This window comes from Euprymna scolopes, chromosome 9, assembly GCF_053919585.1.
Source record: "Euprymna scolopes isolate OS-2025 chromosome 9, ASM5391958v1, whole genome shotgun sequence".
NCBI classification, from domain to species: Eukaryota; Metazoa; Mollusca; class Cephalopoda; order Sepiida; family Sepiolidae; genus Euprymna; species Euprymna scolopes.
This window is the reverse complement of record NC_136490.1, coordinates 20,929,825-20,945,362: the sequence shown is the minus strand read 5'-3', so window position 1 is coordinate 20,945,362 and position 15,538 is coordinate 20,929,825. Positions and strand designations below refer to the sequence as shown.

The 15,538-nt window shown below is 32.2% G+C and overlaps 1 protein-coding gene across 1 annotated transcript in view; it reads left to right on the top strand.

Moving 5' to 3' along the window:
• The window catches only part of LOC145284461 (proteasome assembly chaperone 2-like), a 47,004-nt gene that overhangs the window by 17,426 nt on the left and 14,040 nt on the right, over window positions 1-15,538 (top strand). The window contains exons 2-4 of the mRNA XM_080133288.1: window positions 488-659; window positions 4,310-4,368; window positions 12,008-12,126. Of these exons, the coding sequence (XP_079989414.1) occupies window positions 488-659; window positions 4,310-4,368; window positions 12,008-12,126 (350 nt within the window). The remainder of the gene's footprint in view (window positions 1-487; window positions 660-4,309; window positions 4,369-12,007; window positions 12,127-15,538) is intronic.

Below are 15,538 nucleotides of genomic sequence, written 5' to 3'. Positions count from 1 at the left end.
TGTTAAAGTAAAGTTCTTGTCAAAAATTTCCCTTATATTAAAAAAAAAAAAAACTAAAGAAAAATCTATATGATGTACATAAACTTGACTAAATGAAAGTATCATATTCTAAAAATCACGTAAATTGATCAAGTAGTTTATTTTTAAATAAGAAAATCAAATTTTATGAGTAACCAAAGAACAGATGTCTTGGCTGTCATTTTGAAAACTATCCAAAAAAACAGATAAGTCAACATAATTCAAACTTGTGAGATTCATGTTGTAATGCTTACAAATTCCCATTAATTGCTTAAAAATTATTTTCTTTGTAAAAATAAAATTATGTGATCAATTTCGTGATTTTTGGAATATGATAATTTTGTTTGTCACAGATATGTACATCATCTAGATTTTTATGTATTTTTTTTCTTTTAATATAGGTGGAATTCTGGACAAGAACCTAAAGTAAATAAATTCTAAAAGTTTCTTTTTTGTCTTTCTTGAATAGGCTGCTGTTTCTGTAGGCAATGTTGGTCAATTAGCCGCAGACCTAATCGTGTCCACTTTGGAGATGACCAATGTTGGTTATATTTACGATGAAAGTATTCTGCCTGTGGTTGGAAATAATCCTTACTCTGCTGTTTCCCATTCTTCTTGTTCGCTAGTCACAGGATGCGAAGGTTTCTATTTTATTTGTTTCTCTTGTTTCCACTCCAAAATGCTTTTTTGATCTTCCTTACATTAATATTATTGGCAGACGATAGTTATCTCCTTTTAGTAGAAACAGGCCAGAGTTATGCCCCTTGATTAAAACAAAAAAAAAACGGAAGATAGACTTCAAAATCTTATGGTGGTCAAAATTTCATGTTGTTGGGAATTAAATCTTGTTAGCTGATTTTCTATTGAAAAGCAAAAATCAAGAAAACTTTGTATGATGTATACACCAATGATAAAACAAAAATATTGTATTTGAAAAATCACATACATTAGTCAAGTAGTTCTATTTTTATAAAGAAAATCATGTTTAAGCAATTAATGTGAATTTGTAGGCATTACAACAAAAATCTAGTATGAATTATTGTTATCTCCCTTCTTTCTTTTTTTTTTTTGGGGGGGGGGTCAAAATGCCTAGCATCACAATCCTTAGTGACTCATAATATTGGATGTTCGTATTTAAAAATAAACAACAGGCTCCTTCAGTCTTTGACAGCCTATGGATATCCACTTAGGGGTGTCTGCGCATGAAATTTTTGTGACAGGAGGTGCGCAATCTCCAACCATACCTTTCCTGAGTAGACATTGTTAAATACCAGTGGCAAGTGAAGTGTACGTTCAGGACAACTGGAAACAGATGCCGAGATAAGCGGAGAGCATATGCAGCACCTAGAATTCCCAAATGGTCACCCATCTGTTACTAACCAGGTTCAACGTTGCTTAACTTCGGTGATCTGATGAGAACCGGTGTGTCAACGCGATTATGTCGTACAAAAAGAAAATGTTTTTTAAATAATTAAAAAAAATTTTAAATAAAACTACTTGATCAATTTATATGATTTTTGGAATATGATTTTTTTTTTATTTTGTCACAGGTATGTACATCATACAAGTGTTCTTTTATTTTTGTTTTTTAATATAGGGAGAATTCTGAACAGGAACCAAACTGTTGTATCCATCTTTCTAGAACTTTGAATATTTCATTCTGGAATCTTATACAGCATATCCATTTATAATGTAAAATGGATATGCTGCATAAGATTCCAGAGTGAAATATCCAAAGTTCTAGAAAAAAATTTTTTTGAGAGAGGAAGAAAGATATAAAGTTAATATTAAATATTATGCTTGAATATATTGATTCCTATTGTCGGGCGATGATTTAACGAATACATAATGAGTTCACAAAGAAACTTTGAAAAGGAAAACTAAATGAAGGGAGCAATTATCCCCATTACAATACGAAAACACGCATGTTGCAGAGATAAGAAAATAGAGCAATTTGCGAATGTACTGAATATGTAAAGTTTGCTTACGTAGAATTTTGATGCGACACACCACTCAAAGAATAGTTTACAGCAATGTCACATGGTTCATTGATCATAATCCTCAACCAGAAAAAAAAATGATCCAACAAATAAAGCCATCTAGGTTTTTAAAAGTTATGCTCACAAGGAAAGCTAATCAGATGCCAAACAGCTTTGGAAATTTTGCTGAAAAGAGAAGACCACCGTGTGGGTAGAATGAGTTTGCACACTCTTATACAGAACAATATATATAATATACTAGCAGATGTATCTGGCATTGCCCTGTATTAAATGTAATGTTGAATTCCTTTAAAAAAATAAAGAAAAAAACTGAGATATGTGCATGCTAGTATTATGTTTTTTCTAAACAGTTTACTTTTTATAAGTAAAAAATAAAATACTTGAGCTGAGATCGAAACCAAAACCTAAAGACAGTGAGTTAGATTGCTATGATCTTTTAAGTGTTTTCAAACCTACTTTTTCTCAATATAAGGAAACTGCCATATGAATGGTACCTGCATGTGCAGTCATGAAACAGTTGATAAACAGATAAAAATCCAATGACCCCCAAATACCAATTTTTCAATTTTGACTCCTTAGCAGCCCTTTTTTCTGAATGAAAATGGATTAAAAAGTTTTCAACATGTCTGAATACCCTATATACCAAATTTCAAGTCTAGATCAAAAATTCATTGAGTATATAGGTTGAGAGCTCTCCTCACACACACACACACACACATTCTCACTTTTTATATATATATCTTCTATATATATAAAAGCGAAAATGTGTGTATGTATGTATGTTCGCTTTTTGTGTATGTCCGAGAAAGGTTTTTTTCTGAGAAGCGATCGGTCGACTCACTTCTTCTTAAAACTTTTTATATCACGTCTAAATGATAATATCTACGAGTTGACAACGGGGGTTGCCTGTCTATTTAATTTGCCCGATTTTCAAAAGATAAATATTTCACATATTCGGATCGCTGCATGTTGGTTTCACTTTTCAGTATAAAAACAGCGAAACTGGATTCGAACCGGATGTAAACGTCACTGTCAACTATCCCGCAGTAAAACGATTTGACCTCATTAAAAACTGGGGAATATCGTGATGTTTGACATTCACTTTTTAATTGCTCTTACATTGACTGTCGCTGTAGCGCAGGCGTTCAGGCTTAGCCTATGAGCCTCAAGTCACTAGGTTTGAGCCGACCTGTCATCAAGCCCCCTTCCTTATTTTTTTTTTCCATTTTTAAAATCGCTGTTTTTTATCGTTTTTTTTTTATATTTAAACAGGGTTAAGTTTCCTTTTTGTTCTTCTTTACCCCCCCCCCCCCAACACACACCTACAAGCACCCGGGCAACGCTCTCTTGTGTTGATACCAAAAATATACACTCAAGGAAGATAACTTTGGCTTACTGTATGTGCAGTTCACAAGCTAAAAAAATGTTTTTTGGATAGATTGTAAAGCTGCCACGATGTTCCATCTTTTAAAATGACACTTTTGTGTAATCTTTCCCAACACATAACTTATCTCTATATAAAATTCAGATGCATCCAATTTAATTAAGTAATTAATGTCTAATCAATGTTTTTATCACATAGACTTCCTACCATGACGGCTTAATTTTTTAACTTAATCTTCTAATGGAAAATTCCTCTTTAATCTAACTTTCATGTGGAAAATTCCATTTTTAACCCTAATCCACATTAAAATATTGCTACATTATGTTAGGTTGGATATATCTATTGAATCATTTGCATTATTTGGACTAGTTCTCATTTTGAGTACATTATCTAGTGTTTTATTTGCATACTCGATAAAATAGTAGTTAAAATTCACTTGTGATAATCCTCGGTGTGGGTGATACTTAGAATACAATTTCAAATTGCTTAAAACTTCTACCCTGTCTTCATTAATGGAACTAAAGCATGCTACTTCTGTGGATTAAATAAATGGTTTGAAATTCTGTGCAGATTCCTGAGTTCAACAAGATAAACCTGAAGAAGGTTGGAAGTTGCATCGAATGAAATGTTATGTGAATAACACCCAAGATGAAAACTGTCGTCTGAATAATGCAAATAATTTGAAGAATCAATTTTTATCTCAAAAATTCAAAAACATAAAATATCGAGTTATAACATCACATCCTACGTAGACTGATATTTAGCTAACATCATCAAAATTAAGAGTTTTTCTTTAAATCTATGGCAATTACCAAGATCACATCTATTTTGAAACCTTTAAATCCATTTTGTCTTTTTACATTAAGTTTTGTAAGTGTTTTTTTTTTCTTTCTTTCTTTTTTTCCAGTATATGAATGTACAGAAAAACAATTGGTGGTTGTATTACAGCGAACTCCATTTGTGAAGGTATCATTTTTCCCTATTTTTGTACAGCAGTATTTTAGCATTCAGGATTATTTCATGGAAAAAGATATTTTTAGAAAGACTTTAAAGAATACCGGTCCCAGGATAGATAAAATGAATTTTCTGAACATAAAATTTTGCACCACTTTAATGTCGCCTTACCATACAATGATTTAGATTATTATGACTACTGATTTTACTCTGTTATTCCCACAATGTCTCAGACCATCTAATCTCCAACCTTCTTCAGGTGTATCTGTCAAACTCGGAAATCTACATAAAATATTGAAGGAAACCTTTTAATCCACAGAGGTAGCATGCTTTTGTTCTGTCAGCCATGACGCAACTCTATTCTTCATATCATTGGGATTAAACCATCAGCCTCCAGAAGAGTGTCATTTACAACTGAATTTTACATAGTAATTTATCCATTATGCCAAGATTCCTGAGTTTGATGAGATAGATACATTTGAAGAAGGTTGGAGGTTACATCAGTTGAAATGATGTGCAAATAACACTCAATAGAGAACAATAGTTGGAATAATCCAAATTATCAGTCCTTATCTCCGAAGTTCAGAAACATTAGATGTAATTCAACTGAACCTTATGTTTAGAATTCTTATTCCAATTTTGATTAAAATCCATTCATGAGTTTTATTCTAGAAAATGTCTTAAATTTAAGGCGTGAGCTTAAAGTGGTCTGTAGCATGATAAAGAATGTTCGTTGGGTCCTGCACATGGAAATAAATGGTAGTTAAGAGAGCCATTGTTAGCTTGTTGTACTCTCGTTCGGCCAGGGGCCGAAGCCCCTCAGCGATGTGTGCTGCTGGCAAAGCAGCAAGAAAAAAAGGAAGAGGGTTTCAGATTTCGCCTTTTATGTATTCGGTCACATGATTGAGAGCTGGCTTGTGATTGGGCAAGCCAGGTGGAAATGGATTTCAAATCTCGAATCGTGAGAATTAGCTCCTGCTTGTGTTTGTAGCGAGTGCCGGCTGCTACAGGTCTTAAAAAGAAATTAAAATTTAGAGATTCTTGATTATTTAGTGCCTAATGACTATCAATTAATTTTAATGCAAATCTGAAATATTTGAATTTTCAATGTTATGTCTCTTAAAAACTCTTTAAAGTACTTAAAAAATTGAGATTTGGGGAATTTAAAAAAAAATTTTTTATTGCATTTTCATCCCAGACAAGGGACAGTGCCACTGTAGGGGCTACTATTTGGGACATAATTGCAGGGATACTATGTAGGGAGTTGAGCAGCAAGGTATCTGTTTACATTTGAACTTCCGAATATCAATACAGTTGGGGAAGCAGGTAGGGAATTCCAAAATCTAGCAATTCTGGGGAAGAAACTATTAGAGTAGAAGACTTTCTGGCATCTGGGGATCTCTACTGTATAGGGGTGGGATTTTGCTGCTTGTCGGGTTTGTCAGAGGTATTTACATTTAGGGGAGTACAAGGTCTTGTTTGTTGGAGTATCTACCATTAAAATACTTGTAAATCAAACAGAGGGATGCAACATTTTATTGATGGGAGAAAGGCTGAAGCCAGGCTGACAGTTCTAGACCTATTAGGTTGGTGACTCCCTTTTGGACCCTGTCCAAGAGCGAGAGACTGGCAGCAGATGCACTAGCCCAAATGTGACAACAATCCTCCATACATGGGCGAATTTCATTGTTTTGGCTCTCAAGTGTGTATCCGGTGATATACTCCATACATGGGTGAATTGTAGCCAGATAAAGGTATAGGATACTTTCAGGCATAAGTAACTTTCTAGTACGGTAGAGAGAACCCACTTTCCTTGCAGCATCCATGGCAATGCCCTCGATGTATCTGTTCCAATTCATGTTCCCTGTGAACGTTAAGCTGAAGAGTAGCCATAGCTATTGGTGGTTGATTAAAGGAAACAATATTTAATTTATATTTAATATCTATTGTTAAAATTTCATAAAAAATCAGAGGTATCTAAATTTACATGAAGGGCTGTGCCTCATTTGTATAAAACACAACTAAATATAGTTCATATTAACCACGCTTATGCCCAACAGCTGTGTTCTAAAATCTATAATGATCAGTTAGTTTATGAGTGAATTGTATACATAGAAATATATAAACATAGAAATATACCTAGCTTTAGATACATTCATCCCCTAATTTTCCCATCTTACTCACCATGTTACCAAGAATATTCCAGAATTCATAATGATCAGTTCATTAGTTTAGGATTTTGTCCTGTACAATTATATAAATGAAATTAAAAAGATAAGGAGTAAAGTTATTTTCACATTCTCTTTCCTTCCTTACCATGTAATATTGCCCCCTGATTCATTATGACTACTTATTCTTGTGAAAACGTTTATTAAATTTTGTGCCATAAAATTATATATATATATATATATATAATTTTATGGCACAAAATTTAATAAAGATTACTAATTGTAAATTATGAATAAATTTCAAAAGGAATAACAAAACAAAATCAAACTGAGTGTACGATCGTTTCGGAAATGTTTCAATTTGATTTTGTCTTGTTATTCCTTTCAAAACTGATTAATAATTTACAATTATTAATCTTTATCCTCAATATTACAATAGCTCTAGGATGAATATACTTATTGAGCTTATTATATATCTACAGTACTATGAGCAATGTTCCTTTAAAATATTATTACATTAAATTAAACTTTGCTCTTCTGAACTTCCGGTCTAATTCCCTATATATATATATAATGTGTGTATGTATGTGTGTGTATGTGTGTGATAAATGAACCTGAAAAAATATTTTTTCAATAATAAAACAAACATATATATATATATATATATATATATATATATATATATATATATCATGGCATTTCAAAGCAAAATGCTCCTCATCAGAAGAGGAGAAAAGCTGGCATTTACAAAGGTGAGAGTAAAAAGATAAACCTGAATGTTTTCAGATTGAATACCAACACATGATATTCTGAATATTACTTGTATTGGTCGGATGATTGTTCTCATATTGAGTGTTATTTGTGCAATGTTTTAGTCAGATTGGCCTTTGACCATTCTCAAGCATGTTGATTGTTCTTTGGAAAAGTAAGAGAAAAGTTACTGACTCCATAGATATTTTTGTATTTTTGAGTTAGTTTCTATTTTATGGCTATAGTTTCATATTTGTGAAAAAGTTGCTTGACAAACGGGAGGCAACTCTAATAAAGATCGACAGGGGATTATCTCCCTTTTTAAGGGTGTACAATGTTTGTGTTTTCTACAATTAAAGGCTCCCAAGTGCTACTAAACTTGGTTTTCTTAGTAATTTTTTTTTTTTAGCATATGTGCTGCCTCCTTGAGTCGCCTGACCCTCCACCTTGCATCTCTGTCAATTATTTTGACCTCGTTCCACAAAGGAAGTGTGTTCCTTTTTTTTTCCATATGTGATCAGCTAGTCCTGACTTTTCACCCCCCCCCCCATGTCATGTGTTCTTGTAGCCTTACCTTTAGGGGATGACCAATCTCACTTTTGTATAGTTTTCCACATTTGCATGAAATCTCATATACATAGTTTTTTGTGATGAGACTTTCAGTTGGGGACTTGACTCCTACTAGGTGCCTTTTGAGAGTTGAATCACTCTGATGTCATATGGACTGCATATTTTTTATATTTTTCTGACAGGCCCTTTGTAGAAAAAACAAACATTGTACACCTTTAAAATTCTGGCGATGGAAGGAAGATAATCCCTCGTCAATCTTTATTAGAATTGCCTCCTCTTTCTCAACCAATTTTTTCACAAATACGAAACCATAACCATAAAAAAAAGACTAACTCAAAGAATACGAAAATTTTACGAAGTCACTAACTTTTCTCTTTTCTTTTCCAAACAACAACCTACAAGCCTGAGAACGGTTGAAGGCCAATCCGACTGAAACGTTTCACTAACACTCAAGATGAGAACCATAGTTCAATCAATATAAGTAATATAAACAATCAGCCCTCATCTAAAAAATTCAGAACTTTAATATTGTATTCTTGTTAGGATTTTTTTTTTTTAACCAAGAATCTAAAAGTGGATTTCATTTGTGGGACGTTTTCAAAACGATCACCAGCATATGAAGTTCTTTTGAGTATTATTTTATCTTTGAATTTTGTATCAGATTTCAATCTTGAGATATTCTAGATTGGATTACTGCCATGTTACCAGTTTACTTTTACAAAGACTTCAGTTGGACTACATATAAAATTTCAAACTTTTTTTCTTTTTTTTTTTCTTTATTGTTTTCCTTACATATATTTTTCTGTTCTACTCTGTCTTATATGTTTCTTCTCCAGTTAATTATACTCCTCCCCCTTCTTCTACTTTTTGATTTTTCTTTTCATGCTCTTCATTAATCACCATTATTTTATCCTCTATTTTTTTCATTTTTAATCCAAATGTCCTTAAGTCAGTTTTATCTTTTTACACTTATCTTTGTATAATGCTAGCTTTTCTTCTTTTCTGATGAGAAGCATTTAGCTTCGAAATGCCATGTCCTAAAGAGTTTTTTTTCTATTTCCCTCACAGTCGTCCTTATTAACATAATATCATAAAGTTCTATATAACTTCACTTATTATTTTTTAATTTAATTTATGATAGGTTTGTTTTATTATTTAAAATATATTTTTTCAGATTCATATATATATATAAAAATTTTTGTGGTACAAAAGTCCATCAAATTTTTTAAAAGAATAGAGTTATGAGTCGGGGGACAATATTACATGGTAAGGAGGAAAAGAGAATATGAAAACAGAAATTATTTTCCTATATTGAATAGTCAAAAGATCATTTGACTAAAAGCTTCAACCTCCAGAAAAGTGTAACTTACAACTGAATTTTATCAAGTACTTTATCCACTATGCCACAAGTCCTTGCAGACTTCCATTCAGGAAAGTAAGCAAAACAATTACATTATTTGGATTCTTTGGACTACTGTTCTAATCTTGAGTGTTATTTTCACAACGTTTCGGTCAATGTAACCTCCAACCTTCTTCAGGAATATTTTCTCTTGAATCTGTATGGAATTTTTTTATTGAAGTCTGCAAGGACCAATGGCATAGTGAATAAAGTAGTTGGTAAAATGTAGTTTTAAAGTTATGCTCTTTTAGAGGTTCAAAGTTCAATCCTCAGTGTAGGTAATACTCAAACTGCAATCGCAAATTACTTAGGACTTCCACTTAGTCGTGGCAGGATGAGAGCATGTTACTCCCATGGAATAAAGAGTTCTATTCAAAATTCTGTGCAGATTTCCAAGTTCAACAGAAAATTCCAAAATTCAACAAGATACACTAAAAGAAAATCAGAGGTTACAGCAATTGAAACGTTGTGCCTGCTATGCTAAAAGGAAATCGTTGAAAGGATAAATCATTAATAATAGGGGAATTTTGGATAAGAACCTAAATCTCTATTTTGAATATATCCTCTCTTTCCTACCAAATGACTTGGCTCAAACAATTAAAGTTTTTAGGATCTGATGAATTTTTTTTTTCCATATCTCTACTTAAATATTAAAAAGCACTGTCTGTAGGTGTGTGTGAGTTCGTTTCTTATGGACCCTGAAACAGCTGGACCGATTTTTTTTTTTTTTTTTTTTTTAATTTCACACACATGTGCCTGAGAGTGTTCTTAGATAGGTTTTGTATCAGAATACTCTGATAAGTATCAGAAAATTAATCAATAATCAAAAAATCCCATTAAAAAAGAAACCATCCAATTTTAACCTAAGTTAACACTTTTATACAGCCTAACATCACAAGTGCATTTGAGAAGTTTTATCACCACACAAGCAGAAAGGCCTGATATAAAAATCAACAGTATTTAAACTTCTAACAATTGCTATGATATTGTCCTTTTGACCACTGTACACTCTTTAACCCTTATACTCGAGTGGCCTCTGGGCCTTGATAAGTGTTGATTCCTTTGTAAAAAAAAAAAGAAAAGGTTCTTTGATAAGACAGGAATGCGTTCAAAATAAATGTTTTAACTTAGAGCACAATTGAACTATCCTTCTATCGATCCAGTAGATATCTCACTGCTGATGCAATTCTCCATCTATATAAGAGCCAGATACGTCCAAGGATGGAATACTGTTGCCACATATGGGCAGGAGCTGCTAGAAAAGACTTGTCCTGCCTTAATAGGGTTCAAAATAGACTTCGTGGCCTGGTGGGAGATGTCCTTTTCTCTTCGCTGCAACTTCTATCTCACAGAAGAGATGTTGCGAGTTTGTCTCTGCTTTATCGTTATTTTCATGAAAAGTGTTCGACTGAGCTTCAATCTATGGTCTCCCCTCGCCAAACTTTTGCAAGAAACACTCAACTAGCTGAAAACACTATCAATAATTCCCCCCACTCTTTATCTGTGCCTAAACCTAAACATAGATTCCATGATCAAAGCTTCTTTCTTAGAACTGCATGCGTGTGGAATTGTTTTCTGTTTTCCAGCTGTCTATAATATGGTTGTCTTCAAGTCCAACGTGAACAAGTTTCTGATGAGCTGTTCCACTTAACAAATTTACTGAACTTCCATTACTATCGATTACTATATTGTCCTTTTGACTACTGTACACTCTTTAACCCTTATCCTTGAGTGGCCTATCGGCCTTGATAAGTGGTGCCGCCTATGTAAAAAAAAAAACTCCTTGAATTTTGCATTTTAAACTATAATTCAAGTCATTATATAAAAATAATTTCATAAAATTAGCAGTAGATTCTCTACAGTGCAATGTAGACTACAATGAACTGTGGATTAAGTGACGGCAGGGAGGCATGTGAAGCTTCCTCCCGGTGCACCATGGTGGGTTTCTGATGATTTCACCGATTTCAATGAAAAAAGTATTGAGAATGTCGAACATTTGTTGATTCTCATTCAATCCCGGGCAACGTTGGGTCTTCCTGCTAGTATCATATATTCAGGGGATATTTACTTTGATTACATTGTGTATGAAAGTAACTCTTGTTATACGATGAGTGTTGTGTATATTTTTTTGTATCTGAAAAGACAATGCGGAGATTCTGATGACTAACAGAGAAATGCATGCTAAAAACTTAACACAAACATTGACTTTATTTCATCTTATTCTATCAAGTAACCTGTTACAACTGTCAAATATTGGCGACTGAGAGACGCTACATGCTTTCTTGAATTGAAGGTACTTGTCCAGAATTTGCCTTACATAAAAAAAACAAAAAATAACATATTCCAAAAATGATGTAAATTAGTCAAGTAGTTTTATTTTTGTAAGGAAAATAATTTTTAAGCAATTAATGAATGTAGAGGCATTACAACAAAAATCTTGCAAGTTTTAATTATTGTTGAATTATCTCTCTTTTTTTTTTTTTTTTTTTTTTCTTAGATTGTTATTGGTTACTCATAAAATTGGATTTTCTTATTTAAAAATAAAACTACCTGATCAATTTACATGCTTTTTTGAATATGATATCTTTGTTTTGTCACAAGTACATACATTATTCAGAGTTTTCTTTATTTTTGTTTTTTAATATAGGGTGAATTCTTGACAAGAATCGAACTGAATTTTTCTTAGAAATTAAACTTTAAAATTTATTATGGTCCATAAATTTTTTTTTCTATAAGGTATTTTTTTAATTTCTTTTCAATTTAGGGAAAACGTTCTGGATTTCGCAAACGCCTTGTAAAATGGATCAAAGAACACAACTTTAATCAAGTTGTCATTCTTACAAGCAGTTTTTCTCATGAACGTCTTGATTCCCAATTGGATGGGTGAGTATGTGTGGATTCTGCAAGACTATCACTTATAATATTATTAGCAGCGATTTATTTTACAATAGTTAACAGAAAAAAAAGAATGTGCTGATGCATTTTTGATACTGCATTATTTTTAAATAGTTTTTTCAGGTTAAATTCAAGTTTCACAATACCTTTTTTTTATTAAATTGTTAGGTGGAAGGACAGAATAGCTACAAAACACCCTTTCCTCCCCATGTTAAGAATAGCTTTCAAAATAATGTTATGATTTCAGTACAGTACAAGAAATGCACAAGCACCAAAAAGAAATAGGCAGCAAATAAATGTTACTCGAGGTGAGAAAAATGACTTTTATATCTACTTAGATAAATTTTTCTGCCTGTAAGTACAAGGACCATTCCAAAAGTAAAGCCCCCCCCTTTTTTACCCCCCCCCCCAAAAAAAAACTGAGAATATGGGAATGGTATCATTAAAATGAATAACCTTTAGTAAATCAGAATTTATTCTTTCACATTGTGACTACTATTCTCACTTTTGCCAGAGATTCAATAACCCATTTCTGCTTCTGACACACGTCCATGACAGGGGTTGATTTCTCAAACCGTCAATATCTACAACAAAGAGATGAAACTATCAGGTCATGAATCTATAAATTCATTTGTCAAAATTATGCAATTTGCAATCCCCTCTGATCCATTCGGCTAGAATAAAATGGAGGTCATTACTTTTGGAATGGCCTTGTATTTTAAAGCATTTTTATTTGATAAAAAGTCTAGTCAAATATGTCTTGTTGTTGGCTTACATTAGTTTGGGGACTGTCTACGAACTTTGATAATTCTATTTGATGTTTTTATTTTTAAGGGAAATGTAGTTTGCTTGAAGCATTGCTGGTAAACGAAAATGTAATTGCATAAAAAGACTGAGCATCAGGATGTTGTAGTGACGTATGAACAAACACAAATGGACAAAGGTCGCATTTAGATTATAAATCTTTTATTTATTTTTCAAAATCATTCACATATATAAATCATTAAACATGTACTACTGTTGAATATAACTGGGATGGTAAAATGTCTTTGATGATTTCAAGAGGTACACCTTTGTCAAAAAGAAAATAAACTGAGAGTATGATGTAAAAACAGAACTAGGAATGTGAAATCAGACCAGATCTGAGCACAAAATAACAGAACAGTAAATTTATTAAAATGTATTTGTTTCCATATTAGAACTTTATTTTTGACATTTAAATATTAATTTATTATAATTTCTATTATTATCATTATTTTTTTTCGTTATCTCATCTATGTATATATATATATGTTATTTGAGAAGAAAAACCGAGAATTAATAAAATAGTAATCAACATTTCGTCCCTATTTCAGGGGACATCATCAGGATTTCGTAGGAAAAATGTAGAAAACGATTACAGACCACATGCAAGTGAAAACAGAAAAAAATCCTAAAGTCCTTCCCATTCTGAACCGAAACTATAAATGTGCATGCGGAAAGGTTGGATTATTCTATGCTTATATATACACATTAAAATGTTATTCAAATACATATGTACATGCACATTTTTTTCTCCTCATATAATTTAAACAAAATAAGATTTTAAAAAATTAAATGTGCATGTACATATGTGGTTGAATAACATTTTAATGTGTATATATAAGCATAGAATAATCCAACCTTTCCGCATGCACATTTATAGTTTCGGCCCAGAATGGGAAGGACTTTAGGATTTTTTCCTTTTTCACTCACATGTGGTCTGTAATCGTTTTCTTCAACATTTTTCCTACGAAATCCTAATAATGTCCCCTGAAATAGGGACGAAACGTTGATTACTATTTTATTAATTCTCGGTTTTCCTTCTCAAATAACATAACATCAACCATCGTTTGTATTTTGATTTTATTTTTACGCATATATATATATATATATATATATACACACACACACACACTATATATATATATATGTGTGTGTGTGTGTGTGAAATAATGAATATGAAACCAAACAGTCATCGTGCAAACCAACATTTGAATATTTTATTATTAATATTATTATTCCTATCATTATTATTTTTATTTTTTATTTGTATCAATGTTTTTTTTTTGTTTGTTTTTCATTTAAACTTTAAACATTAAAATTGGTTTTGGGGGGCAGTAAACACATTTCAGGAGCGAGAGGCAGGTGGAGAATGTATATGAAAAGAGTTCTGGTTAATAAAAAGTTGTCTCTCTAAACATGGAGATAGAATTAGAGAGAGAGATGCAGATTTTGTATTTTTTCAGTTGAAAAACAAAAATCTACCAATGAATGTTTATTAGCTTCACATCTTATGCTTTTTTATGCAATATGTCACCCCTTACCAAGGTAAAAAGCTACTTGAGGATAAGAGTTAATTAGATTGTCATTAGAACTTCTATCTTTGGAACACATATAGCAGACACTTCTCAGACTGATACGCGAATAGGTATCTCACGCATACACCCACAAACATTACTTCAATACACATCGTTTTTTTGCACTTGTGGTTTCCGATTGATCCGACCAGTAGTGTCTCTACTTCTCTATCCACTTCATTCTGTAGTTATCTATGTTCTTTTTCATCTGAATCGTCAATGTAGACATACACACTTTCCCATTCGCTTCAACAGGCGATATCTTTGTCTTAAGATGAAACGAAGGTACATCCTTTCTTACGGTAAGACAACTCGTGTCTCTATTAACGAACTTGTGAACACTAGACACACACATCCATAATGAACTCGCCTACACTTTTCCTGTTCACATACACAACGAACAGCAACAAACATTACAAGTCAAAAAGCATTCTTATGCATGTACGCCCACACACACGTGTGTAAATCTACACACACACACACTCTCTTATTGTTTTATCTTGTTCGTTAAATAAATTTATTCTTTGTACATTTTGTATCTCGTTATTTTGGTTGTATTATTTCAATGTCGACATTAAAATAATACAACCAAAATACCAAGGGACAATATGTACAAAGAATGAATTTATTTAAGGAACAAGATAAAACAATAATAGAACATGCTTATGCGTGTATACCCACATACACACACAAGTAATGCTTATGCGTGTACACCCACACACACACACACACACATACACAAGTAATAGGATTACTTGGTTCTTCTTTGTTTTAAGAGTAAAATTCGAAAATCGAAATATTGAGTTTTAAGTTACATTAAGTAAGAACAATGGTATCTACTTAACTGCAGTAATGAATATATCCAAAAATTACAAAAAACGATGAGATAGAAAATTAATTATTAAAGAAAATAGTTGTCAAATATATTTACATATTTTGTTTACATAATAAATAATAAACTGAATAGCATGCATAGTAGCAAGGGAGATAATTAAGTTCTAAAAACTTTCAAAAACTTTGGC